The sequence below is a fragment of the Lepidochelys kempii genome, chromosome 6, assembly GCF_965140285.1.
Source record: "Lepidochelys kempii isolate rLepKem1 chromosome 6, rLepKem1.hap1, whole genome shotgun sequence".
NCBI classification, from domain to species: Eukaryota; Metazoa; Chordata; order Testudines; family Cheloniidae; genus Lepidochelys; species Lepidochelys kempii.
In genome coordinates, this window is record NC_136385.1 from 126,548,551 (window position 1) to 126,576,313 (window position 27,763).

Consider the following 27,763-nt stretch of genomic DNA (forward strand, 5'->3'; position numbering starts at 1 on the left):
CCAGAAGTATAACATATGTTAGCTAGGTTAATGAGGAGCACAAGGCTGGTATTGGGTGGCACCTTAAAGCCTAACATTTATTTGGGCTTCTGGTGCAGTTGCAGAAGTGGTTTTTTTACCCATGAAAGCTTACGCCCAAATAAATCTGTTAGGCTTTAGAGGTGCCACTGGATTCCTGGTTGTTTTTGTGGATACAGACTAACACGGCTACCCCCTCATACTTGAAGTCTGGCATTAACGTACTTTGGCAGTGTCTCAAGTTTGCAAGCAAAGAGGAGAGCATCTGGGTTCATCCTCAGATTTGCCATTCCAGTAAAAAGCGTAACCAGCATTTTCTTCTTCTCGCTGCAATTTGCCAGAAAGTCTCGTCTCACTGAGTACAGCAATATCCATACTGTACCATGCCAATGTACTGTGAGTATAGCGGCCCCTTGCTCAGGTCTCCCGCCTCTGTCCAGGAGGGCGTGAACAGTCTGAGTTGCAAAATTTATCTGGGTTTTCCCTGTATTTAAACAGCAGAAGAACTGGATAGGCACAGCACTCCAGCAGGTTTGAGTAGAGTAAGCATTTTTTCCAGGGATCTTCTTCCCTTCCCTCTACGAAGAAAGCAGTGCTGTCCCCTCGACAAGGCTGCTCTGACACCAAGGCAGAATACAAGCAGGACCCCTGCTTTAGTCTACAACAAATGGCCGTCCCGCCCAGGCTGTCTGCATGCAGGATTGTGACTAAGGACTTCCAATCCCCATTGCCACAAGATGCTGATTTAACAGGCTGCAGTGGGTACTGTGTTGCTGACTCACCTGTATTGTGACTGGACTATATTGAGAAAAGTGTGTGCAGTTCCAGGCCCACTCTTTCATCCCCACAACCCACATGCAATAAACAGGGCAGCAAATGTGGAAGTAGGTTTAAGTGTAGGGTTCCTTCTCCTAGCAAAGGCCACTGACCCCTTGTGTTACTTATGGAAAGGCAATTGTATGCCCCTCTAGGTTGTAACTGGCTGCAGCTTATTTGATAGCAGCCTACATTTGCCATGTCCAGATCTGTCTTCGTTGGTATTTTCTAGGGGCAGCATCATCATTCTGCTTCTCCACCCCTCACTGTTGGTACTGCCTTCACATTGTGCGTAACTGCTTATTCGACAGGTTTCTCTGCTTATATTGCAGCTACCTCCCTTTTCTGGAAGACACTCCATGAGCTGAGAACATGCTGGGTGGCAGATGCCACTGCCCATAAGTTGCATAGTAACATTATGGGATGAGTAATAAAGCATGCAGAATACTGAGAATATGGCTCCCAGCATTTAAAAAAAAAGAAAAGAAAAGATGTATTATAAGCATTAGGAGAACTTCGTTACACTGGATTACAGCTGCTGGTAGCGCTCTTGTCAATTTTTGGAGTGACTGACAATGGATATAATGGAAACACTCACCTTGGAGGCTGAAAACTTCCTCCAGCTGATATTTACGTTCAAGATTTAAAAAAATTAAACAGTTCAGCCATTACCAAAACCAGCCACACAAATGTATCACCAGAATGGGTAGGAGTAGAAAGTGCAGGTGGCTGGAAAACAGTGACCCAGCGAAGTGCCTTTGAATTCTGTTGATTTGACCATGTTAGGAAGATACGAAGGTCTCACGGTGCATACTCAGGGGTATAGTTATGATTTAACAGCATTTAATCCATGTTCTAAGCAAAAGAATATTGCAGTGTGCAAGTCCAGCTATCTTAGCAGTATAGGGAACATGCACATCAAATGAGGCAATGCTCCGATGCAAAAACCCTGACTCTGACCTGATTATCTAGTGTGTGCAAGAGTCATGACTCACTCAATGCACATTGACTGGAACAATATACAGTCATTGAGTTTAAGGTAAAAAATGACCATTAGATCATGTAGTTTGACCTTTATAATTTCATCCCATTATTATATTAATCCTAGTAACTTGCTTGACTAAAGTAAAAGTTGAAATTTATGTGCATAGAATATATAGTTTATAAGGTTGTAGAAACTTGCAATAGGACAGGATGGCCATATAAAGGAAAACCAGGCGGAGGTTGGATTCTTAAATACCCAAGTCAGGAATGCCAGTATATTAAATCTTCACTCCACTCCACCTGTGGTTCTGAAGAAGGACACAGTCTAATTACCTGAACATCTAGTTATTTTTCTACCACCTTTATGGTGCTCAGTAAGGCAGGGCTCTAAAGGAACTATTTTTTCATTCACATCTTTTGTTTCATGGATCTGGTTGACATACAAGCAGATGGCACACAGAGTTGCAGAAAATGGAGAGGTGTCACTGATGAAATAAGCGGATAGGCGTTAAGATTGTGTGAAAAACCTTGGCAATTCTTGACTCGAATGCTTGAGAAAAATCAAGGTTGCACAGCTAAGTGTTTTTTAAACAGAATTTATTAATTTTAACCTTTTTGGAGGTGCATAGATCTTATCCTCAATGGCAGAGACACTCGCTGGTGTTTGAGTGAAACATCAGTGTTCCTCCATTCGGTCGACCAGGCTACAGTCTTGTAGTATGCTTTCACCACTACTTGTCCGAAGGTTCCCTTGTTTGATACAATACACGGGAAAGGCGTTGGAAATGAGTTGGAAGGCAATGGTTCTATTTTTAATTTTGTTACATCCACTATTGGCTGACTTAACTAAGTTTGCCAAAACCTTATACTGATTCCTGCTCGCTAACAGAAAGATTTCAGTCCTAGTATACATCAAGTTGAGATGGTGGTTTCCCCTTTGCTTAGTTTAATACATGACCCTTTTAATTTAATAATTTACTCTAACCAGATACCGTTATTAGATTAGCTTGCATTATACTAATGGAGGTTTTTAGATCAGTATTTCCTCTTCTCAAAGACTAACAAGAGGGCAGTCAGTGTATTCAAAGATAAATTGGTACCCAGTGGGGTTTTATCGTGAGGATAAAAAGTCAATGCTGTTCAGATAATTGAGGAGGTTTCAACTGCTAACAGCAGAAGGTATATAGAAGTTTGTAAAAACAGGATACATTTCCACTTTTTGTAGGTTTCTAAAAGTGGAGTAACTAAGCTGCAATATATACTTAGAACACAGTGAATTTTAGCAAACTTTTCTTTACTAAAGTCTCTTGTTATAAATTACACAAATAACTTTATAAACAAATCCCCCCAGCTTGCATTTTGTTTAAAGTAATAACTTTATATCATACAAATAAAGAAATTTCAAGTATGAAAAGTGCATTATTGCAATAATACCTCTTTGCAAGTCCAAAAATCTTGGTATAGAATAAAACTGTAAAGTGTAAAAAAGGAATAAAACAATCAGTGCCATCTATTCATTCAAGAAGTCCAACATATTAAAATGTTGCTGTGTGTGTGTTGCAGAGGCAGATTTACATCTGGAAGCAACATGTATTTGAAAAGAAGCTCTGGGTGTGTTCATTGTTTTGTGTTAATTTATCTTTTCTAGTTTTCTTCACTTCCACGTGCAGGGTTTCACAATCTCTAGGAATAGTGGTGCTCTACGTCACCCATTCTGTGCTGCTGCCACTTGCATATTTCCAAATTCTTCCTCATCCTCATGTGTTCGCTTCAAACTTCCTAAAAAAAAAATTCGAGAACATGCTTTAAGAAGTCAGTTATTATAAGCACCTATCATCATCAAGATCACAAGACAGTTTGCATTAGAAACTCAAATCTGCACACACTCAACCTTCCAAAACTTTCACCTTGTGGGGTGAAGCTTTCCTTTCTTGGTCTCTGACTAGTCTTCCTCCAACAAAGGCAACACTTTTCCCACCGTGAAACGTTCAAGTGCACTTTGTTACCGGACATGGCTACAGCAAACAGCTCAAATTCAGTTTTTGATAAAGTTAAAGAATTAAGCAACTGAAAAATCATATCTGAATACGTGCAGTGGGTGTGGGCTATTAAAGCCTCACTCTTCTGTCATCACGGCATGTGCTCCCTGCCTGGCCTGATCAGAGGCCACTGTTGGGACGTGAGGGAGGGAGACTAAAGGTAACATTTTAAAAGTGCCCAGTTCTCTCAATTGAAACACAGCAAAATCCTCCCTCCCAAGCAAAGCTGCCTTAGCTTTAGGCATGGAATATGCTCTGATTATTGGCTGCCCTCCCATCTGGATCTCCACGTAGCTCAGGGCTTTCAGCAGGTTCTGGGGATGCATGCCACAAAGCTACCCTTTCTCCAGTATATCGGGGAAGTGGAGCATTTTCAGTACTCCATCCTAAACATAAGATTGCAAGTAACTCCTATATACCAATTGAAGTCATTTTTCACCCAGAGAAACAGATGCACTGCACAGGTAAGCCTGACCATTGTTGCCAGTGGAAATCACTTCACAAAACCAAGCCACATAACTGTCCTTAGGAGACAAGAGAGTAGTTACAAAGAACAGAAGAGACTTCTTACCTGTAGTACCAGGTGGAACAGAGAGTGATCTCTCCAGCTGCAGTGGTGACATCGTCTGGATAGTTAATTTTGCTAGATAGATGGCTTCATATTCCTAAAAAAATAAGGACATATTGCTACTAGGTACACATGGACCTTTGCAAAGTAAGGAGACACTGGACTGTAAGTTAGAGAGAAAGCTGCTTAGGACAAAGGTTAGAGGAGGGTTTGTGGGAATGAAAACGTTTAGTAAACGAGTTATGCTTATTGGAACACATCCATCTTGTTAGCCCCATTTTTCTTTCTTGTGGCAGTTAGTGTTCAAACTGAGACAGTCGGGGCAGGGTGGAGGAAAGAGATGGCATCCACCTAACAGTAGCTGCACGAAGTGGGTATTCACCCACGAAAGCTCATGCTCCAATACGCCTGTTAGTCTATAAGGTGCCACAGGACTCTTTGCCGCTTTTACAGATCCAGACTAACAAGGCTACCCCTCTGATGCTCGCACTCAAAGAGGAGAAAAAGATTGCATAAACACAGGTTCTCAAGGAAGGATGTTTCGGGAAAAGGAGGCAGTGTTGCTCCAGGGAGGGGACTGGACTATAAAGCAACTGAACTGTCAATATAGGACAACTGCAGTGATTTTAGACAGGGGCGCAATTGCATAGGGCTGTGAAGATGAAGACAAGGTATTATTTTACTGCAAACAAATGCCACAAATTTAGAAATAAGATGACTGCACAAGGAGAGGCTTCCTATAAATAAGATACTGTAAAAATAAAACTAAATAAATTGTCTCACCACCAGGCAGCCAAGTGGATGACTGACAACTATTACAAGCCCATTTCAGCAGATCACCCCAGGCTTCCCAGCCATTTACGCAAAAGACCTATTTAAAGCTGGTGGTAAATCTATTTAAAGCTGGTGGTATAGGGATGTCAAACCTTACTACTGAGCTATTTTCTGTTCTCCGATATGATGCCAATAAATGGAGTGATTGTGGACCACGGTATCTGCTTTGAAGTTCTCCCGTCTGCCGACTAACCAGTAGTTAAGAAGCCCTAAGATGATGTATGAAATAACAGATTTTCATTTCTTACTGATGTCTGAAGTTGCTTTTTTCAAAGTTTGATTCTGGTAACTGATTAAAGTGACAGCTCTCTTCTCCCCCACCCTCCATAATTCCAGATAAACAAGTGTCAGAGTATGCTAACAAACATTCTAATTAGATTAATTTTAAACCACTTGAGAAACACTGATTTTTAGTTGCATAAGAATATACATAACTGGCGGGAAAGGAAGCCATGTGATTTAAGTTATAACCAGGAAAAAATGTTACCTGAAGTTGATGGACAAATCCAGCATTAGGATTAATACAGAATCTTCTTTCTTGAACATAAGTAAATGCATCCCTTAACAAGAAAAAAGATCTCTGCACTCATCTCTTTGGACTGACAAAATAAATACAGCTAGACCAGTCTATTGCTACTGGCTCTAAATTCTTAGGGGGAAACACTTTTCTTTAAAAGACCATTAGAACTAGCCCTTCTGTACCTGGACTAGCTTGGGGGTGTAGGAGAAGGTGGCTTTAGGCTCCCCCTTGCCTAAGGCCACAAGGTTGGTCTCAAGGCACAGCGTTAGGACATCTCTAAACTGCACTGGGTGGCAGAGGCCCCAAGGGACTATTACAGCTGGTAAGAACATGGGCATTGCCACACTGGAACAGACTAGTGATCCATCTAGTCCAGTATCCTGTCTCCACCCGCTTCAGAGAAAGCTGAAAGCAACCCTGAAGCAGGCAATTGGGATAATCTGCCCAAAGGGAAAAGTCTCCTCTCAACCCCCAAGAGTTAAAGGTTGACTTCAGCCCTAAAGCCACAGAGTGTATGTCTCTTTGAAAATTCTTTATAATACTACTAAGTTAAATCATTACTTTACATTTACAATTAAGTACTTGGTTGGGAAGGCAGCAGTTATCTTAAACTGCAAATGGACCAATGTCCCATAAGTATATTTTAAATTAAACTTTTAATTTCTACGGATAACTTAAGACAACTAAATTCCAAATCAGTTTAAATGTACTTTTCTTACCTGTACTTCACCCCAAATGTTTCCATAATGTATGCAATAACTAAGGCAGCACTGAAAAGAAACAAACTATTTAGAAAAAAAAACATATTGCATATAAAAAACAAAAGAAAAAAGGGAAAGGTTCCTACCTTCTAGAAATCCCTGCATTTCCATGGACAAGAACTTTTCCTGAGAGGACAGAGAATACCTTGTATAGATGTTTGTGTGTGTGTGTATATATATATATATATACACACACACACACACACATATATACACACACTTGTATAAAAATTATTCTCTCCCAAGTTTACCAGCTTTTCACCTTAAACACATCTATGCAACAGCAAGGTATTTGCTTAAGAATAATAGGTTAGTGTCTTACAAATGTTGTTTTACTTCACTCTAGATCACTAATTGGGATCCTGTTAGCACGGATCCTTGTAGAGGAGCAAGGCCCTATATTTAAAAACAAAAATCCAAGCACATGAATCTGTATTAATTTCCAGAACACAATCAAATCTGCAGTGGACACACTGCTCTAGGAATAGATTGGTTAACCAAGTTTGGGTGGAAGGGAGGGAGAATAGTTTGTATTGGGCCTATATTAAAATGCAGTGTTAAGACTAATTCCACTACCAGGTTCATGAGCACGCAAAATGATAAGCGCCAGTCAGCCAAAAAACCCAAACATTTGGGAAATCCCCACTTTGGTACTTGTCAGTTACAAGTATTTAAGCCCAGATACACACAACTAAACAAGTGGATTTTTAAAGCTTCGTAACAAACTATTAGGATATTAGGTAAATCAAAGAAAAAGTGAATCCAAGCTTACCTCCAGTTTGTAAACTTCCATCAATAAATTCTTTAGTCTATAGGGAAAAGAGTGAGCTGGTTATATGAAGACATGCAGTTCCAACTAGAGCTGTAAATACTAACACCGTTTTTACATTTAAAAACTGAAGAGTTTTCACACCAAACATCATTAGTCAATATGTAAAGATTCACGATTTTACATGCTAAATATGTCACTTAACTGTTCTACATACAAATTAGGGTTTTTTTTTTAATGAGAATTTTGAAATACAAAGAAAAGTTTTGGTGGACAGTTATTTGAGAGCTACCTGAAGAGATTTAATTAATTATCAGAAATTAAACACATTTTAGTTAAGCATTACCATGAACAAAGTTTGTTATTTATAATCCCACCATGATCCCAAGATACTTCATGACAATTCGATGCAAACAGCCTATGCTATCTGGAAGTGAACAGATGAAAAGCAAAATACCCAACAGAAATATAATCTGGGTCAAAATAAAGTACTTATGAAGAATTACATTGATGTCGGTATATCTACTGTAAAAAGCCACCTTTTAAAATCTCTTGTGTAGGTTTCTATTAATCAACCAACAACATGGGATTTGTGGTCTAAAGAGCTCTCTGGACCAACACCAATATGAGATGGTCAAATAGTGCTGGCTCTTCCTTGTTTCCAGCTGCTGCTCAAGCCCCCAGTCTCTTAACTGCATAGAAGAGCCCAGTAACCTTCAAAAGCAGCTGGAAATGAGACATCTCTTTTTTGGGTCATAGCTACATAGGAGAGCAAACAAGAGCCATCCTGAATGTCTACAGCCATATCCAGAGTAAAACAGTTACAAGGAACAGGGCAGAAAAGAGGACAAGGCAGCAGAGCAGCACGTGCAGGGGAATGGGGAGAAGGCAAGTAGCTGCAAAGTAGTACATTGGATTAATGATTAGGAAGGGGGTGGCTATTATGTGGTCCACACTATGAAAACACTAGGACTACTGTAAGATGCAAGACCAGATGTGATTTCGCTCCCTCACAATTTAATTTGGGGGGAATTCCCATACAATGCTTCAATTCTCTCAAAAACAAACAATCCAAAGTGTACAAATTGAGATTCAGCATTTCTGTAACCACATTTTTCTGTTTAATGTTCCAGAGTGTAACTAGATATTTAAATGATTGATTTTTTTATTATGAATATTGCATTTTAAGTCCTTTAAAGTAGTTTAAGATATGCTACCAGAAAATGAATTTAAATTTTGCACCATTCAGTTTCCTTTCATTTTTTAAGCTGACCTGTACTAACATTTGCTGTAAGGAAAAAAATATAGGGTTGATTCTTAGAAACCGAGCTTTTCCAAAATATCTAGTAATTCTGGGTACACATCTTAGGATACTTTAAATGGGCCTGCTTTTCCGAAAGAGATGAGCACCCACTGAAAATCAAGCGCTAATAATAAAATAATAATAATAATACCACCACCACCACCTATCTCTTATATAGTACTATTCATCAGCAGATCTTAAAGGTCAGTATCATTGTCCCAGTTCCGCAGATGGGGAAACTGAGGCACAGAGAGGCAAACTGACCTGATCAAGGTCAATAAGGAGGACAGTGGCAGAGCCAGGAATAGAATCCATTATAAGATGTTTCAAGTTAAGCACTGAAAAACTGCAACACCCAAAATTACTAGTCACTTTGGAAAATCTGACTATGAACTGCTCCATCCACAATCCACTCAAACTGACAGACCAAGATACTTACCGTAGGGAAAAATCGTATTATATTTTCAACTGGATTATCTGCAATATCCAAGACTAAATACCTGAAATTAAAACAGTTACTGTAAGCATAAAACAGTCTTACATATTGCCTTTTCTTTAATGGGTACAGTAAATCTGGAAGATAGCTTTGCTGCAATGTCATTCAGAAAACTGCATAAGATGTTGTACAATGCCATATAAAAGAGCTAGCCTCATTTTCCTGTCTCAATTCCAGGACTACAGAGAATGCAGCACCCTTGTAGGCCGTTAAAAGGTTCTGACTGAATCTGAAGGATCCTATCCAGTTCTCAGCTGGAAGGATGAGATCCAAAATGCAGTGCAAAACCGCTAAGGAATCAGAGATGCAGAGGACCACGCTGGGTATGAATTTATATATAATGGAACTGAACCACTATTCCATATTTCCAGTATTATCAAGATGTTAAATTGTACTGAACTCTCTTCTGGGGGCCTGTGTGCCACAAGTAGGCTGCATATATTGTCTTTGAATCTGTTATTGCAACAGTGTTTCAACTTACTAAAACAAACTATAACCAGAACTGACAGATCAGTAATTGGAAGACAGTTGGAGACTATTTGTGTATTTGTTTGGTATACCACAAAGTACTTTGTGGCATGGTGAGACAAATACACATTTTAGAGAATATCTGACACACCCTTGTTTATTTTAGTGTGACATTTTTCAAACAATTAATATGAACATAACACGATTACTTGAGAGGACCATGCTAGCAATAAGGAAAACACCTTTAAAAATCCCATTAAATATAATTAAAGCATAGCTTTTCAAAATAAGATCTTCAATATTGTTTTATTTTTCAGAATGCTGCTATGTTAATTGCTTACCTAAATAATTGTTGGAAGTTTGGTTTAATAAAATTTGCTTCAATATTTTGCCGTATGCATATCACATGGGTTATTCCATGTTTTTGAAGTATAGGTAGCTGCAAAAGATAAGAATTTAGGTAAACTTTTTAAAGAACACGTATGTTTTTTATTGTAGCATATTAAGAGTTATAATGAAAAATGACATGCTATCCTTAAAATATGATCTATGTGAAATGTTAGATTGGGGTTATCAGGCAAGTATATAAAAAGTTAATACATTTAAGACTAGACCTCCAATAGTCAGATAAAGAGAAGAACTGTTTTATCAAATGTAGGGTTATATGGAGAATGCTCCTGGCAGCAGGGATAAAAAAGCATCAAGCAGAGAGGGGGTTTAAAAAAATGGTTTCCCCACCCCCAACACACCCTTCAACTCCTTGAAATCTCTCTCAAGTTCATGTGCCATGTGGTAATATTATTGCTAACACTGAATCTTGATGGAACCAGTCCATAACAGGCGAGAAATTATATTTCTAAACTATATGATGTAATTTTGCAAACTTTTTTTCTGCCTCTGGGATATGTTAAAATTGAACCACTTAGTTCACACTACATAAATATTATATTGACTGATCTGATTTATGGTTTAACACTAACAGAGAAATAACTCTCAGTGGCACAATATCCATTGTCTGAACAAAGTACAGAGGAGCATTCACAGAAATATCTGCTTGCCACAATCTATGTAAAGTTCTTTTAAAAGAAGTCAATCTATAAATTCAGATTTTGTTAATTATGGTGAAATCACTAATAAATTCTCATCACCTTCAGGGGAAGTCACTGAAAAATTGTTTATACAATCTAGTATTACAGATTCTTTTGTCTGGAGTGAGTAGCGTAGTTGTATACGGCAGAGGCAAGTGAATAAATCACTGTAGCTGAGTTCAGGGTCTGACTTCAGGAGTTAACATCGTAGGCATGTGATTTCATGAGACTCAGCTTTCATTTGTTTAAAAATAAGTTTTGTGCTCTCCTGATTGTCAAGAAAAGCTCAAAAATATGAACTGGGTGCAACAGATACAAAGATGTCTACCTGAGTCCGCAGACAGCTTGAAATAACAGCTGAGAGGTGTGAACTGAACTGCCCCAAGTATCAGAATGGGGTGCCAATTCCAAGACTCACTGCTCTGGGAGGAGTGGGGCCACAGCACAGGGGCACAGGCCAAGGAACCTCATGTCATAATGTGCCTGTAACCCCAGATTACCTTCATCCTGCCCGAGTTAACACATTTTTTTGAGTTTGCAAATCTGACAAACCATAGCAGGTAATATAAGAAACTCCTTGCCTGAGGAGGTTGTGAAGGCTAGGACTATAACAGGGTTTAAAAAAAGAACTGGATAAATTCATGGAGGTTAAGTCCATTAATGGCTATTAGCCAGGACGGGCAAGGAATGGTGTCCCTAGCCGCTGTTTGTCAGAGGGTGGAGATGGATGGCAGGAGAGAGATCACTAGGTCACTACCTGTTAGGTTCACTCCTTCTGGGGCACCTGGCATTGGCCACTGTTGGTAGACAGGATACTGGGCTGGATGGACCTTTGGTCTGACCCAGTATGGCCTTTCTTATGACAATACGTTATTCATACTGAGTTGTTGTAGCTGTACTGGTCCCAGGGTATTAGAAAGACAAGCTGGGTGAGGTAATATCTTATTGGACCAACTTCTGTTGATGAGAGAGACAAGCTTTCAAACTACACAGGCTCTTCCTTGGGTCTAGGAAAGGTAGTCAGTGTCAGCTAAATACAAGGTGGAACAGACAGTTTATCATAAGTAGTTAGCACATATTCTAAAAGGGATGATTAACAGTCCACTCCACCTTGAACGGTCCCTTGGAATATATGCTAACTTCTTATGCTACACTATCTGTTCGACCATGTATTTAGCTGTGAGACAGGGTATACCTACACAGCAAAGAAACACCTGCAGCTGGGCCGTGAGGGGCTGTTTCATTGCTGTGTAGAGTTTTGGGCTCAGGCTGAATTGTGTGGTGGGAGGGTTCCAGAGCTCAAGCTTCAGCCTGAGCCAAGAAGTCTACACAGCAATGAAGCAGCCAGAGCCCCGCAAGCCTGAGTCAGATGGCATGGGCTAGCCACAGGGTTTTCTTTGCTGTGTAGGCGTATCCCCTGAGTACTTTCCCCAGACCTGAGGAAGAGCTCTGTGTAGCTCGAAAGTAGAAGATGGTCCAATAAAAGATAATTACCTCATTTATCTTGCCTCATTTATACTGAGCTCATATATGAAAGACTTCAGAGAGTTGTGTAAACATTAACGATATGCAATTTACTTTTTCACAATAACTATGTTAAAGTGACAGGTTTCAGAGTAACAGCCATGTTAGTCTGTATTCGCAAAAAGAAAAGGAGTACTTGTGGCACCTTAGAGACTAACCAAGCTCACGAAAGCTTATGCTCAAATAAATTGGTTAGTCTCTAAGGTGCCACAAGTACTCCTTTTTTCTTTATGTTAAAGTGCAAAAAGCAATTTTGCCAGAACTTTACTTAGAAGAGAATATTCTGAAAAACGTACCTTGCTTTTCATAGCTGAAGAATATGGGCCTAAAAATAAACCAGGTAAAATTTCCTACGGGGGAAAAAAAAACATTAAACATCAACTCAAAAAACTTAGTTAAAAATGCATTGGGCTCTCAACTCCAACTGTGGCCATGGAAACAAGTAATTTATCATGTTGTGAGGGACATGTTATCAAGTGTCATTTATAACAGGACTAGGAAAAAAAGTTTTGTAAAGTAAAAGAAATGTGATCCATAAAAAGAGACTCTTATTTTTGAAAGAGAAATCAAATCCTTTATATGGACAAAGTTCAAGTTAGATTGCCGCACCTTATCTAGCCCTCATTTAATTAGTGGGTTTCAGTGGAATTGTGAGCTGGCATGAAGGCAAGTCATCTTAGGTATTCCAAAAGCTCACTTATGTTCAGTTTACATAAATTATTTCACTTTATATGATAGTTAGGAACAAATGATTAATTTGTATCCAGTTATCCTCCCTCCATTCAATCTCACTTTCAGGCATGTCCAAAGAGCTTTATTTTATGCAAGGATTTGGCTGAAAGGTCATGGTACTAACACTTAAATTCCCCAAACGCTGCTATTTGAGAACACCTGCTTCTGAATGAATTTAAGTCAGAAGCAAAGTTCTAGTCTATTTGTAGTTCCCATGCTCTAAAACATACATGAAGACAGAAAACTGTATATTTCAGGCGTTGAGAGAGAGAGAACAAGATTCCCAATTAATAGTGTTTTTTAAATTTACGTTTGCAATACTGATCCCAGACACCCTTCATTCTAGACTGTCCTCTCCTCATTCCTCTTCCCCCATTAAAAAAATCCCTAGCTTCATACTTAAACCTCCAATAGAACACAGCACATGTCCAGCAAAAGAGATTGCTAGCATCCTCCTGCTATATATTGTAACTACTCTATGCTAGCCACTAGGGGTGGGGAATTCAAGAACAATGTAGCATGCACCCTCCCCAGGAGGCATATCTGCTGCAAAACTGCCAGCCTGCTATCTAAGAGCCTGAGGTTAGTTTTGAACTCAAGTCTTTCATTTGGCAACTCCACGTACTTACTGAATGAGCCACTGGGCTTTGGCTCAAACGAACAAATTAGGGTGTCATACCTGCATCTCTCTTCTCATGGGATAGGTCCAATCCTTTAAAAAATAAAATAAAATATATATATACATACACACACACACACAATAGGGAATGTGCAAAAAAAGCTAGCAACCAAAACAAACAAGCACATTGTGAAATAGTCTGTTTGCTGGAAAATGGATTTTCTAAATTAAGCCAGCTGCCTGCCATTTCATAATCTTCTACTAAACGCATCTTGGGTCAAAATAAACTGCCAGAGCAAAGAAAGTTGGACTAATTAGCAGAATTCCAACCAAAGGGAAGAGTGAAATTAAAACTTTTCATGATGAGTGGATCAAGCCTAACCTGTGTCTAAACAGTTTTCTGCATTAGCCCTGGGGGATACAAAATTCTGGTAAAGGCGATGTTTCTATGGCTATAACATAGGCAAAGGTACACATCAACAGGAATCTTGCAGGTAACACCATATAATCCATCACTTGATATTAGCTTTGCCAATTCCAGAAACTTACTCTGCAGTGGAATTGGCAAACTGTGTTAATATGGAGTAAGCCACAAAAAAGTCATTTCCATTTTTCTTTATCCTAGACAATTGTACGGGTTTGTATGCACACCTCCTTGCATCAAGCCAGAAGGACCTGAATATTCCTTTTAGTTAGTGTGTATCAGATTCCTGCACCATCACAACCCCTTCCAAGTTTTGTTGTGGGGATGCATTTCTGCCAGTGCAAGGTCACTACAGCCTGCCATGGCTCATTTTGTACCATCCCCTCAATCCACCTGCACATTCCAGATGCTGGAACCAGCATTCCAATCTCCCCCCACCCCGTTTTTTTTGTGCCTTACAGAACAACTGCCAGAGCTAAGTTTTAAAACCTATCAACACAGTCTGTCCAACTCCTATTCTTTTCCTCCCTGACAATCCAATATCCCTTCCTGCTGTTCACTCATTCATTCCCTATCCCATGTGAATTATCTCCTGCTCTCCAATACTTTAGGGGTTAATCAGGATCAGGCCCCGCCCCCCATGGTAGGTATTCTACCAACACAAAGAATTTACAATCTAAAAAGGCAATGGGGGGGAGGGCAAATGAATAAAACATATATGCAAAGAGAACAGGGTGATAAGCACACCTGCTTAGTTTGCCACAGTGTGTGTATATTTACATAAGCTTTCCTCAATCCGCCTTCCATGGAGGCGCTAATAGTTCCTTTGTTAAAATTTATACAAACTCTTCCCATTTGCCCTTCCAGGGCTCTGCCAATATCCCTTTTCCCCTTCCCACCACCCCTTTGGAAAATTGATAGGTTATATAAAAAGACATACTTATTGGACAACTGCTGACCATGCCTTTAATGTGTCAGGGTTACAGTAGCAGTTTATATTGCAAGGAAAGAATTACGGAATGTAACCCCTAGATTTCAGAAGTGGGAGCAGTAGCTTCAGGTCCCAAAATCGCAGTATGGCCAATTCAAGGAATTTGGGGGAGCCATAAATACTGTTAACAACGTAATATATCGCTTCCCTCACTTAGATACATGTCTTAAAACAAAAATAGGTACTCAGTGAGGCTTTACAGACTAAATGATATTTAGTAGGGATTATATGGGATTTGGGTATCAGAGTAAAAAATTTTCCCTAAGCCCCTGGATTGCGGAATTGAATCTGAGACAGCATTTGAGGAAAGTTCAATTCAAATTAAAATATGGAACCACATTTTAAGAAAAATTCTCCCTATTACTGTGTGAAAAGACTACACAAACAAGGAAAATGGATTGCAGTGAAACTGATTACACAGAAAACACTGCCAAATGCACAAAGTAAATACATTAGTCAACTTTTTAAAAGTTATCTTCCATTTACACTAATCATGTGTTACTTGTAATAGAAGGTACATTCTATGAGATAAATGTGATTTTTAGTTGATTGTGTCCTTTGTTTTGAATGTCTGGTGATCATCTTAAGGATTTCTTCTTATTTACACAAAAAGGTGGGTTTTGTCCACGGAAAAAGAAAATCAGTCCTACTGCTTTGAAAGTCTGCCTGAATATAACTGATTGTACTAGTCTTATATTTGTTTGGAAATGAAATCTGAAGAGAGTTTATTATAGTACTTTGGATAGTTAGAAGCGTGTGACGAAGTGTGGACATATTGATAGCCAGTATCTTTCCTTTGATACCTAGGCAGATTGAAAAGAACCTCCCCTTTTAAAAATGTGTCTACACACACATTTGCACTAGTTTCATTAAACCAGTGAAAGCCCTGTGTGTATTCTTATCTCAGTTTAATTTAAACATGGTTGTAATCAATTTAAGCTAATCTGAAATAAACCTGATTGAAACCAAAATGAGAACATCCACAAAGGCTTTCATTTTGATCTAATTATCCATATAGACAAGGCCTATGATTTATGTATGCTTTTGGTGTCCTGTACCTGTTGTACAAACACACTTGTGTGTTTTGATAAACAGTGTTTAGTTGCTTTGTATTGTTAAATTTAGAAGACACAGTCTTAACCTAAAATATGGTGAAAATGCACACAGAGTGCATAATCTTGTTCGAAGTTTGGTCTGAAGGATTACAGCATTAAATATACAATCAATTATATTCAGGCAAGACTGAGTCCTACTGCTTTCTCATTTTCTTTTCCTAGGGACAACACACACCTTTTTGTGTAAATACTTAAACAGAGCATAAACAAGAAAGCTGGCACAAATCATAATAGGGGCCAAATGCTGCAGCAGAAAATGTAGTTGTGCAAGAAAAGCAGGCAGCAATTAGCAATACACAGTCCAGGGAAAGAAAAATAGGGATGACCTGAAGGTATTCCGAATGAAGAAAAATGTCACAGTGTGCTCTCCAGACATCAGTCTCCAATGTCTCTGGGAAGTCTTAAGGGTACAAAAGCCATTCTCTACTGGGATCTCTTTTGGACAGTAGGTATCAGAAAGATGCTCTCTCAGATTAAGTGCCTTCTTTACCCGAAAGCACACGATTAGTTACTAAAAGATTCTAACATAAAGTGCAAGAATTATTCTGGTGGTTTCATGATAGCTCTCCAGCGCTTTTGCACTCAACAACAGATTATTCCGTTACCGTACAGAAAGTATATGAAAAAATCCGTGTCTGTAGATTAAGCCCTGGCAGATGTCTCACACCAAAGAATTCATCCCACCATCACTATTTTCTCCAGAGTGACAATGCTCTGTGCATATTGCCTGAGATACACAGCAGACAAACAATAGTAAGCATCTCCTTACAGATCAGACAGAACGTGGGAATTTTGTTACGAAAACAAACTCTACTAAGACATGCCAACTGGATACAGTAATACGGCTAAGCTTTGTTAACCATTTTGTAGATTATATCCACGCAGTGAATGTAACTCAGCAGCAGATTAAATGGTTCCTATGGTCTGTAAATCACCAAGCTGAAGAGTGCCATGTAAAAGGTGATCAAGAAAAGCCTTACAAAGCGGTATTGTTCATCTATAACCAGCTATCCCAAACTGGATTGTGGCTCAGAGGCACAGCTGTTCAGAGAGAATGTAGGGGGACTGCAGGAGTTGTGAAAGAACTAAAAGGAATACACAGCATAAATCCTGCACTTGTGTGTCCCCAAGAACCCCAGCTAATGGCTCAGTGTAGAGTGCAAAATGTGAGGGAGTTTTAAACAGTGTGTGGTGTTTGCCTGCATTTACCTTCTATGAAACAGCACATACTCCATTACAAAAATCACGTATGACAAAGTGCAAATACTCACATGCGTGCACGCACCATGACAATGCGTCACTGAAATGGTACATGTTTGCTTTGATAGCTAAGGCCTATGAGTGCATACAACCACACTGCACGTGATTCAGTCTTTACTGGAGCTCGGCTCTGGCTGAGGAGCAAGCAATCCATGAAGATTAATCTTTTCTGGTCCTGTTGAGGTCAAAAAATTGTGCCTGCTCATGATTATGGTCAGTAGCATAGGTGGCCTGTGAAACACTTTGTATTCTGGATGAGAGGCACAAGCTCCAAAAAGTGGTGGAAAACCTGGTGTTTCATGTAATAAGCCAACCTTGTATTTAAGCATTAACTACGAGAGAGAATGTGTGTTCTGAAGCAAGGGATGGCTATTAACACACAAGCTGGGACACTGACTTCTATATTTAATATTAATAACCGGAGAACTGTTGGACAAACTCTCTTTGCCTGTGTGAGGAACAAGTTTGGCCAAGTTGTAGGCGAGGGGTCCGGGGACAGTCAGGGACAGGGAACGAGTGGATAGGGAAGGAGTCCCGGGGGGGCCGTCAGGGGCCGAGAAGCAGGGGTGATCGGATATGGGTCGGGCCACACCTGGCTGTTTGGGGAAGCACAGCCTCCCCTAACCAGCGCTCCATACCATTTCAGAAACCCGATGTAGCCCTCAGGCCAAAAAGTTTGACTACCCCTGCTATACAGTAACCTCCTACTACTGGATCAATGGAGACTAAATAAGTGTCCTGAGGTCCATCTAGGACTATAACTACAACCAAGTCAGAAAATCTGGTTATATTACAGTTGTCCCCCTGACTAGGTTACAGTTTGCAGTGTGGATGGGTCTGTTACTCACAACCAGATGGGAGCCTTGGGCATGTCAAAGGCTTTAGTCCAATTATAGGAGAGAGTTAAGTCTTATCCTGTCCACATTCTAAAATGTAACAAGTCTTATTTTGACTATATTTATGGTGGGTATGGGCCATTAGGGGAAAGTCCCCTGCTCCACAACAGTCTGACTTCATTGCTACTATCTCAGTTTATCCTTGATATCATGGTCTAGGGATCCACAAAAGTACATAAGTCATTGCAATGCTCCCTATACAACACATGGGGGAAATAGATGCCTAAGAAAGGGATCCACACAAGCCAGGATGCTAGGCAGTTGCCTACCTAAGCTAGCCAATGGGAGATGCCAATGAGACAGGGATGTGTCCTAAGCCTCACTTCTCTCTCAGACTTAGGTGCTTAAGTCCATGCTGCAAGCGAGACACCTCTCTCTTCTTGCAATTCACAGCCACGAAACCTCTCCTGCAGTCTGGTGCCTACACCATTTCTTTCCAGAGCAGCTGCGGCACAAGCCTAACTCCACACAAAATGGTTGGGGAAAGGAGGTGGCAGACTCCCTTTTAACCTTTAGCTCACTGGTTAGGGTACTCACCCAATATGTGGGAGATGCCAGTTTACTTCCTCTCTCTACCTGACGAGTGGGGTTTGAACTTTCAGGGACATGCCCTACCTACTGGACTGTGGAGTCATTCTCACTCTCTCTCTTTGGCCCTATGAATAATTATTTAATACAAAATGGACAGCTTCAAGAAGAGAGATAGAGAGCCACATCAGAATATTCCACAATCCAGTGGTTAGGGAACAGTTCTCAATTTCCTATCTCCCTCCAAATTCAATGAATTTGAACAGCAGGAGGGAAACCTGATTTACTTTGCTCTAATTCCCTCATTTCATTTTCTACTATTAGTTTGTTCTGACAGTTTTAGCATCTTGTCCTCCCACCACAACTCTCCATGGTTGTGGGTTTGTTCTTTCACTTACATCCTCTAATTCTTTCCCCCTGTACTTATCTTGAAATCTTTCTTCTCTCATTAGCTAATCACTTTTTCCATAAAACATTGTGATATCGTGCATTAAGGGCCATATATAAAACTTAAATTGGTTGTGCTGATGGCACTTCTAAATAGGAGTGCAAAATACAACTGCCAAAAGGCCATAAAACGCATTAATAAAGTGATGATTGAACATCCAATTATATGAATTTCATCTAGTCTGATTCTTAGTTTTGCCATTAATCAGATATACACAGTTAGGCTGCTGAAAATATATTCAAGAGAAAGGTCTGAATATTACTGACAACCACCTTTTCTGTCACTGTAAAATGTGCTACTTTAATCTCCATTTCCTACCAGGGATTGAAATTCTTAGTAGCCACAAAAAGGAGCTGCCCTAGGGTAGTACCAAGCAGGTACAAATAGGCTTTCTATAAGGAATGGAGCTGGGCAAGAGAAGGTGTCGAACACAACTTCCACACAGATCTTTCTAAGGATGGTTAAACAGGATTTGACTCTAGTGCATCCATGCGCTGCTAAGAGGCACATCCACAGAAGCAGCATTTGACAATAAGCTTCTAACAGTTTGTTTTCTGTAGATAAATCAACTATTTTTGCAGAGTACTTCTCCAGTGCAGCATATAAACTGCCATACAAATATTTTAACCTTTGAAAATACAGAGTGAATGCCAAAGCAGAGGTGGGAAGCAAGTTAATTGACTACGAAGACAATGGGGAATGGATAGGAAAATAAGGCTAAACAACAGGGAAATTCATGGGGCAGGAAGCAGACAGAACAGAAACAGGTAAAGATAACTGAAGAGAAAGAGGGAACACACAGAGGAAAGAGAAAGTGTGCTAGTGGGCTAGCACGTCCTTTCAAGAAACAGGAAAAGAGTAAACAAAGAAAATTAAGACAAGGGAAACTAGAAAGAAAATGGAAAAATGTCCATAAGGGAAGGAGAGATGGCAAGAACAAATACTTTGTTTTGTGTGCTATTTTCTCCACCTTGTTGCATTAGTCTGGAAGAAATCCCATAACAATTTACAAACACTAACTTGGAACCATTAGATTACATCAATGCAATATTCTATTAACAACAGATGATGGAGGGTGAAGGCAGAGCGCTGCCTCTCACTGTTAGGCACGATCGGAGTAGAATTTTTGTTTTTTTCAACAGGATGAAAATAGGGGTCTTGCCTACTCTATTGTCTGGATGACTTTGAGAACCCATGAACATCTAGTAGGATAACACCACAAATATTAAGGAAGTGAACACATTTGCAACTGGCACCGGGGAAGGGATTTTTTTTACTAAGATTGTTTAAAACTGTTTTTATTTACATCTAATTAGGAAAAAGGTTGAGTTTTTACTGGACTGTAGTTAGAAAATGCACCTCTTGTAAACGGAGCACATTGATTTGGACAGTGATGAGACAATAAACATGGAGCCTCACAATGTCATTTTTACAATTACTTTTCAGATTAGGCCATGCTCCTGGAAGCTGCTGCATGCAAGTAAACCTCTGTGGCTGTTGGGATTCCCACTGACTTCAATAGAGCTCCACAGAGGTGCAGGGTCTAAACCAGTGGTCACCAATCGGTCGATTGCAATCTCTGGTTTCGCAGCATGGCTGCCACTAAGGCAGGCTCCCTGCCTACCCCAGCCCCACACCACTCCCGGAGGTGGCCAGCATGGCCCTTGGGGCAGGGATCTCCCTCTGCACTCTGCTCCTGCCTGCAAGCACCGCCCCCACAGCTCCCATTGGCTGGGGGAGCTGCGGGGGCGGTGCTTGCAGAGAGGGGCAGTGCACAGAGCCACATGCCCCCCCGGCCTTTCCCCCGGGGCAGCAGCAGCAGCAAACTGGCCCCTTCCAAGACTCGTATGGGGCTGGTGTAGGCAGGGAGCCTGCCTCAGTCTTGCTGTGCCCGCTGCCGACTGGGAGCCGCTGGAGGTCAGTGCTACCCAGCAAGAGGCCGTACCCCAAACCGCACCCTGAGCCCCCTCCCAGAGCCAACACCCCAAACCCCACCTGTACCCCAACCCCCAGCCCTGAGCCCCGCCTGGAGCCAGCACCCCATACCCCCTCCTGCACCCCAGCTCTGACCTCCCCGAGCCACTCTGCCCCAGCCCTGACCCCCCCAGAGCCAGCACCCTGTACCCCAATACACTGCCCCAGCCCAGAGCCCCCTCCTGCACCCAAATTCCTTCCTAGAGCTTGCACCCGTCACCATCTCCTGCACCCCAAACCCCTGCCCCAGGCTCAGCCCAGAGCCCCCTCCCACACTGCAAACTGCTCGGCCCCAGCCCCAACCCCAGCCTGCTGAAAGTGAGTGAGGGTGGGGGAGAGCAAGTGACGGGGGGAGATGAGTGAGCACGGTGGGGCTTTGGGGCAGGGTAGATCCTGGGTTGCCCGTAGATTAAAAAAGTATGAGAGGATTATCAGCTTCTGCAGCTGTGAAATGCTCCCCCTTTGACATATGTATTTTGGCAACATCCTGCGAAATCAGGCTCAAGATTTGTTTTCTTTTTAATTTGTATCCTTTGCTAGCATCATGTAGCATTTCTTTTAAGTCTTTGCTCTGTCTGATTTTTATTTGGGTATGCTGATCATACATTTTAACAGAAAAACCCTTTTTAAGTGCCCACAGACCAGCAGGTATTAAAGTTTGTATTAAGAGGGGTTTTGCTGGGTTTCATTTTACAGTAATCTATAGCTCATGTAAAAGTGAAAGCTTAAGAAAATGTTCCCAGTTTTTCTTATATTTTTAAATGTTTATACAGAATAGTTGTAATCCATCGGGGCAAAACAGACAGATTACAAAGTTTTAAACCACAGACAACTGACACAAAATTAGTGTTGCTATGAATGTTTACCACTGTCAAACACTTGTTTGCCAAACAAAATGAGTCCTCCCAATTATTTTTATATGGAATAATATAATAGACGAAAGCAATAACTAGTATGCAAAATACACCAAGACAGTGGTTCTCATCCAGGGTACATGGGGGTATGCACAGGTCTTCCAGGGGTACATCAATTCATCTAGATATTTGCCTACTTTTACAACAGCCTACATAAAAAGCACTAACGAAGTCAGTACAAACTAAAATTTCATACAATGACTTGTTTATATTGCTCTATATACTATACACTGAAATGTAAGCACAATATTTATATTCCAATTGATTTATTATATAGTTATATGGTAAAAATGAGAAAGTAAGCAATTTTTCAGTACTAGTGTGCTGTGACACTTTTGTACTTTGACGTCTGATTTTGTAAGCAAGTAGTTTTTAAGTCAGGTGAAACTTGGGGGTACACAAGACAAATCAGACTCCTGAAATGGATACAGTAGTCTGGAAAGGTTGAGAGCCACTGCACCAAGAGACTGAACTCCGCATTAAGAATGTTTACTTTAGGCACCTGCATCCAAATACTGAACTATAATCCAAACTCTAAAAATTACGACTACAAAATGGAAATTTTAAATCCTTAGCTCTTTTTTTCTTCAAACTAAAATATTTTAGCAGTAATTACCACTGCAAGTATGTTTAAGGGTCTCCAATTACATAAATCCTGCTTTTTTCTACATTTCTGGCAAACACCGATTATCTTTGTCTCTCGAAATTACGATTTTTCTTTATTTATTCCTTCCTTTATTCACCATCAGTTATTACACATGGGCTCTGGGGAACAGTGTATTAACTACTGCTGTAGAACCAGCAGAGGAAACATGTGTACAAAACATAGCTCCTAAATGAGTGTTTTTTATTTTAATTTCTCAGCATCTGAGCAGAGGGTTTTCTCCAAAAGGTTTTAAGAATTTAAAGCAGTAATAATCAAATTGTTAAAGCGGGATGAACTTTGGATCTAGGGTACTTGACAATGTGCCTTTAAGGTACAGGAATGTAGAAAAAGTTATACCAATTTTTCCCCTTGTGTAGCTTCTGCAGTTTTTCATGGAATTTGGCAAGCAATAATTAGAAGATGTAGGCTAATTATTTGAGGTTTTGGGGGATGGGGTTTGAAAGAGAATGAGAAATTAAGGTTTAAAATGATTTTGGAGCATGTAAAATCATTATTCAGAAGGCTTTGACATGTTCAATATTACTGATCCATAATAAAACAAATGCTTATAATTGTTAATACACATTCACAGCATCTACCAGATGCGCTTTGCCAGAACTGTGATATATTTCTAGTATGTATCAAGATGCACAAAATATAGATAAAGACATTCTCCATAGGAATCTCGATGGCTCTGTGAGCTGGAAATATGGGTTCAATTTCTAATCAGATTACAAGTGGAAAACAGTAAAGAAGTGGTCTCATCCAAGACCTTATTGGCTCATGTCACAAAATTGCACAATTTAGCATTACTGCAGTCCGTGCATCAGCATGGAACAGTGGAGATAATGCAAGTCAGGACTGATGTATGCTGGCAGAAATGTGTGGCAGAAGCTTGATGACAGCACCTGCCTGCCTTCATTATGTCTACCTGGAGACGTGACTGAGCTCCTCCTTTGCATGAGCACTAAATTCATTCAATTAAAGTAAATACAAAGAAAAATTAGAAAACGTGAGCCACCCCAGTAATGGCTCTGTGTGTTCATATGGGAGAGCCAATAATTATTTCCAGTCCCTGAGAAGGTAGCAGACTACAAATGCTGCTGAGGCATGATGAACTTAACCTCACCCCAGCAGGTAAGGGTAAATGCTGCCTTGGGTTTCTTAATGCAAGCCTTCAAGCTCAGTGGTTCTCAACCAGAGGAGCAGCGAGCAGATTTCAGGGAGTCCGCCAAGCAGGGCCAGCATTAGACTCACTAGGCCCAGGGCAGAAAGCCAAAGCCCCACTACGTGGGACTGAAATCCTTGGGGCTGCAGCTGAAGCCTGAGCAATGTACCTTTACGGGGCCCCCTGTTTCATGGGGACCCAGGCAATTGCCCTGCTTGCTACCCCTGAATGCTGGCCCTGGCTTTTATATGCAGAAAACCAGTTCTTGGGCACAATTGGGCTATGGAGTTTTTATTGCATGTTGGGGGCAGGCCTCAGAAAGAAAAAGATTGAGAACCCCTGTTCTAGCTAATTGAAGGGTGGCACTGATGAGCTCTGAAAGGCATCTTTATCCAAGGCTAGTAGCTGCAATATGCAGCCTGAAAAGGTCGTCCCAAATAAATCAACTGGCCTGTTCATTTTTACTCTTGGATATTATGCAGAGAGAAATGAACTCGAATAGGAAATTTTACATTACAAAAAGTAGTACCCACTGTGACTTAGGGTGAAGATACTGATGCTCCTATCAGATGACATTCCCAACATTCTTGATCATTTTTAAACTGTGATATTTTATGACAGGTTTCAGAGTAACAACCGTGTTAGTCTGTATTCGCAAAAAGAAAAGGAGTACTTGTGGCACCTTAGAGACTAACCAATTTATTTGAGCATGAGCTTTCGTGAGCTACAGCTCACTTCATGAAGTGAGCTGTAGCTCACGAAAGCTCATGCTCAAATAAATTGGTTAGTCTCTAAGGTGCCACAAGTACTCCTTTTCTTTTTGATATTTTATGGTTACTTAATCTACCACACTAGTCTTAGGTATTACAGGAGTCTCAACAGTTGTGTATTGTTATACTACTTGTACTAATCTACCTTCTTGTGGCAGTGTATAAGAGACGAAGTTTCAGCTTTCACTGATTTTATTTTATTTTTGTGGATTGGACAATTTTAATTTACTTCATTTGCTTCTCCAAAGCACATTTTAAGCACTGGACTTTATAGCATCATAAGTGATTTTAGGTTTCTCCTTGTCAGTTTGCTTTAGTTTTATAAAGATATTTTCTAACATCAGTGGTATTACAATCTTTACGCCTCCCTACAAATGGGGATTGAAGGGATGCAAGTTAGACACAATTTACATTTTGTAAAAACATTTACAAGACCTGTGATCAATAGAAGTGTTTTCACAGTTTAAAAAAATATTTCCAACTTTTTTCCTGTCACATTTACAGCCCTAACATTATGGTATTATGTTAATGTCTGAGAACTATGAGGGATTAGTCTGTTTTCATTATCTGCACTGAAAAATGCGAACAGTGAGAAGTAAAATAGATTTATAATTTCAGTTTTAAGGAACTAAAATCGCTGTAACATTAACAATGATATTTATTTTCAAAATAGGTTTACCCCAGTGTCCTTTTAAACTATGCTAGCTAAAACTGAAGTTTAAAATGTCATCAACCACAATTCTGGTTAACTACTTCTGGACACAGCTGTAGGTAGCATGCATGAGTGCTCCGAAGTGGGCAGATATTTTGTTTAAACAAACAGATATACTACTGACTACCCTGCAGGGGTTGTGAACACAACTTTTAACTTGAGTTCAGATACAAACCATATTATAACTGTGTTTGAGAACGTGTCTAAAATTTTAGAGAGTTACCAGACCTAGTAGGGAAAGTACATTAAAGAAATAGTACCAAAACAAGAAAACAGATATAGTAAATTAGGTATTGCAAATAGCTTACCATAATACAAAACAAGCAAGCAACAATAATTCCCATCAATATGGATGTAATAATTGAAAGCATCTGTGAAGTATGCAGCAATTTATAAAACTGTCAAGATTTTGGACACTGTCAACATCCAACCATAAATGCAGTGGCATTTTGTGTTCCCCATATGTCGGGCCCTAAAAATTTCATGGCGTGAAAAACGCATCGCGACAGTGAAATCTGGTCTTTTGTGTACTTTTACCCTGTACTATACAGATTTCACAGGTGAGACAAGTGTTTCTCAAACTGGGGGTCCTGATCCAAAAGAGGGTTGTGAGAGGAGGAGTCGCAAGGTTATTATAGGGGGGTTGTGATATTGCCACCCTTACTTCTGCTCTGTCTTCAGAGCTGGATGGCCAGAGAGGGGTAGCTGCCAACCCAGCGACCACGCAGCACCCTGACTTTCGTGCTGCGGCTAGTGGTGGTGCCTTCAGTGCTGGGCTCCTGGCCAGCAGGTGCCACTCTCCTGTCACCCAGATTTGAAAGCAACATCGTCACCAGCACAGAAGTAATAGTGACACTATCACAAACCCCCTACAATAATCATACAACACCCCCTGCCCCCAAACAACCCCCTTTTGGGTCAGGACTCCTACAGTTGCAACACCAGGAAATTTCAGATTTAAATATCTGAAGTCATGAAATTTATGATTTTTAAAATCCCATGACTGTAAAAATGGCCAAAATGGACTGTGAATTTGGTAGGGCCCTATCCATACGACACTATCAAAAGGGGCACACTTGTGCCTGTTTGAAACATATGAAAACACATTACCCCTAGCCAAGACTGGCACTATAGATTTAAGCGAAGTTCAGAAATCAAACACCAAACTGATCTCGCTCTTTTGACACCACACCAGGAGTAGTTTTGTCTTAGCCGATATTGCCACCTGTCTTAAACTGCAGGGCAGTCACAGCTCTTGAACACTAGAAGTATTTCCTCAACAAAGGATCACCCAGTGCTCCAAACTGTTTCTACTATATCTCAGTTAGTAACCACCACATATCTGGAGAGGGGGATTTCCAGGTGACCCAGCCCCCTTCAATTTCTAAGAAGTGAGGTAGCAGTCAACTGTCCTGCAGCCCACGCTATCAAATCAGGGGCAACCTTACAGGCAGGTGGAGACAGCAGCTGGTGGAAAGTCCCTCGTGAATCCCACAGAGGAGAGAAGGCGTTAGAGTCAGTGGCAGGCTGGGGTGCCAGGCGGGTGCCTGGGGGGGGCGGGGTGCCAGGCGGGTGCCTGGGGGGGCGGGGGTGCCTGGGGGGGTGCCAGGCGGGTGCCGGGGGGGGCGGGGGTGCCTGGGGGGGTGCCGGGGGGCAGGTCGGACCTTGGGGGCAGGTCTATTCAGTAGCAAGCGGCAGAGGGCTCAGCAGCGACCCTCACAGAAGTTACTCATCAGGAGGCACGGGAGGGAGGGTCCCTAGGCACCCTGTGGGGACCTGGGGGCTGCCCCACCCGCTGGCTTGAAGGGGGTTCAATGGTCCAGCGCCCCCGTAGGGGGAAGGGGGGCCTGAGCGGAGATGCCAGGGGCAGGCAGAGGATGGGGGTGACGGGGCCCCCCGGGGGGGCAGGAGGCCCCCGTGAGGAAGCGGGGGAGGGGGGGCTGTCCCGGAGGCGGTAGGGCCGCGTGGGACCGTGGCGGGGCAGGCCGGGGCACACAAGGCCTATGCCGGGGCCGGGAAGGGGGGCGCCGATCCGGCGGCGCTCGGGCCCCTCAGGCGGAGCGGGAGCGGGGCCGGGGCGGGGGGAGGGGACGCCCCAGGCCCGAGCGCGCGGCCGGGCCGCTCACCTCGGAGTCCTCCTTGGCCTGCGGCAGCGCCGGGAAGGCCGGCCGGGCGAGCTCCATGGCCGGGCGCACTGCGGGCGGCGCGGCGCGGCTACTCGGGCACCGGGCCCGCGGGCCCCGCCACGGCAGGAGGGGAAGGCGGCGGCGGCGGCGCGCTCAGCGGCTCGCACCCGGCCGCCATGCTGCTTCCCTCCCGCGGCCGCCGCTCCCCGCCAGCCCCCCGGGCGCCGCTCCAGCAGCGCCCTCGCCCCGCCC

The 27,763-nt window shown here is 41.6% G+C and overlaps 1 protein-coding gene across 3 annotated transcripts; it reads right to left on the reverse strand.

Annotated features, from left to right (window-relative positions):
* Nucleotides 1–2,398: 2,398 nt before the first annotated feature.
* On the reverse strand, nucleotides 2,399–27,749 carry STYX (serine/threonine/tyrosine interacting protein). 3 transcript variants are annotated; one of them, XR_012159615.2, is made up of 12 exons: nucleotides 27,512–27,749; nucleotides 13,600–13,632; nucleotides 12,485–12,538; nucleotides 9,918–10,015; nucleotides 9,052–9,112; nucleotides 7,313–7,349; nucleotides 6,627–6,666; nucleotides 6,499–6,549; nucleotides 5,747–5,819; nucleotides 4,429–4,522; nucleotides 3,253–3,597; nucleotides 2,399–2,568 (listed from the first exon to the last, which is right to left on the reverse strand). XR_012159615.2 is itself a non-coding variant. In XM_073350115.2 (11 exons), exons 1-11 carry the CDS (start codon nucleotides 27,566–27,568, stop codon nucleotides 3,524–3,526), a joined length of 672 nt encoding a protein of 223 aa, XP_073206216.1. In that variant the 5' UTR covers nucleotides 27,569–27,749; the 3' UTR covers nucleotides 2,399–3,523. The 3 variants fall into 3 exon arrangements, 2 of the variants coding, with proteins under 2 accessions (XP_073206216.1, XP_073206217.1); XM_073350115.2 differs by having other exon boundaries at nucleotides 2,399–3,597; XM_073350116.2 differs by lacking the exon at nucleotides 13,600–13,632 and having other exon boundaries at nucleotides 2,399–3,597.
* Between the last annotated feature and the right edge of the window lie 14 nt (nucleotides 27,750–27,763).

Bases quoted from the DNA above. Each gene is read 5' to 3' on its own strand.
- STYX (XM_073350115.2), bottom strand. From the start codon at position 27,568: ATGGAGCTCGCCCGGCCGGCCTTCCCGGCGCTGCCGCAGGCCAAGGAG. The intron at 6,667-7,312 runs GTAAGCTTGGAT...CTGTCCTCTCAG, and splicing joins TGGAAGTTTACAAACTGGAG to GAAAAGTTCTTGTCCATGGA. The intron at 5,820-6,498 runs GTAAGAAAAGTA...TTTCTTGTTAAG, and splicing joins ACATTTGGGGTGAAGTACAG to GGATGCATTTACTTATGTTC.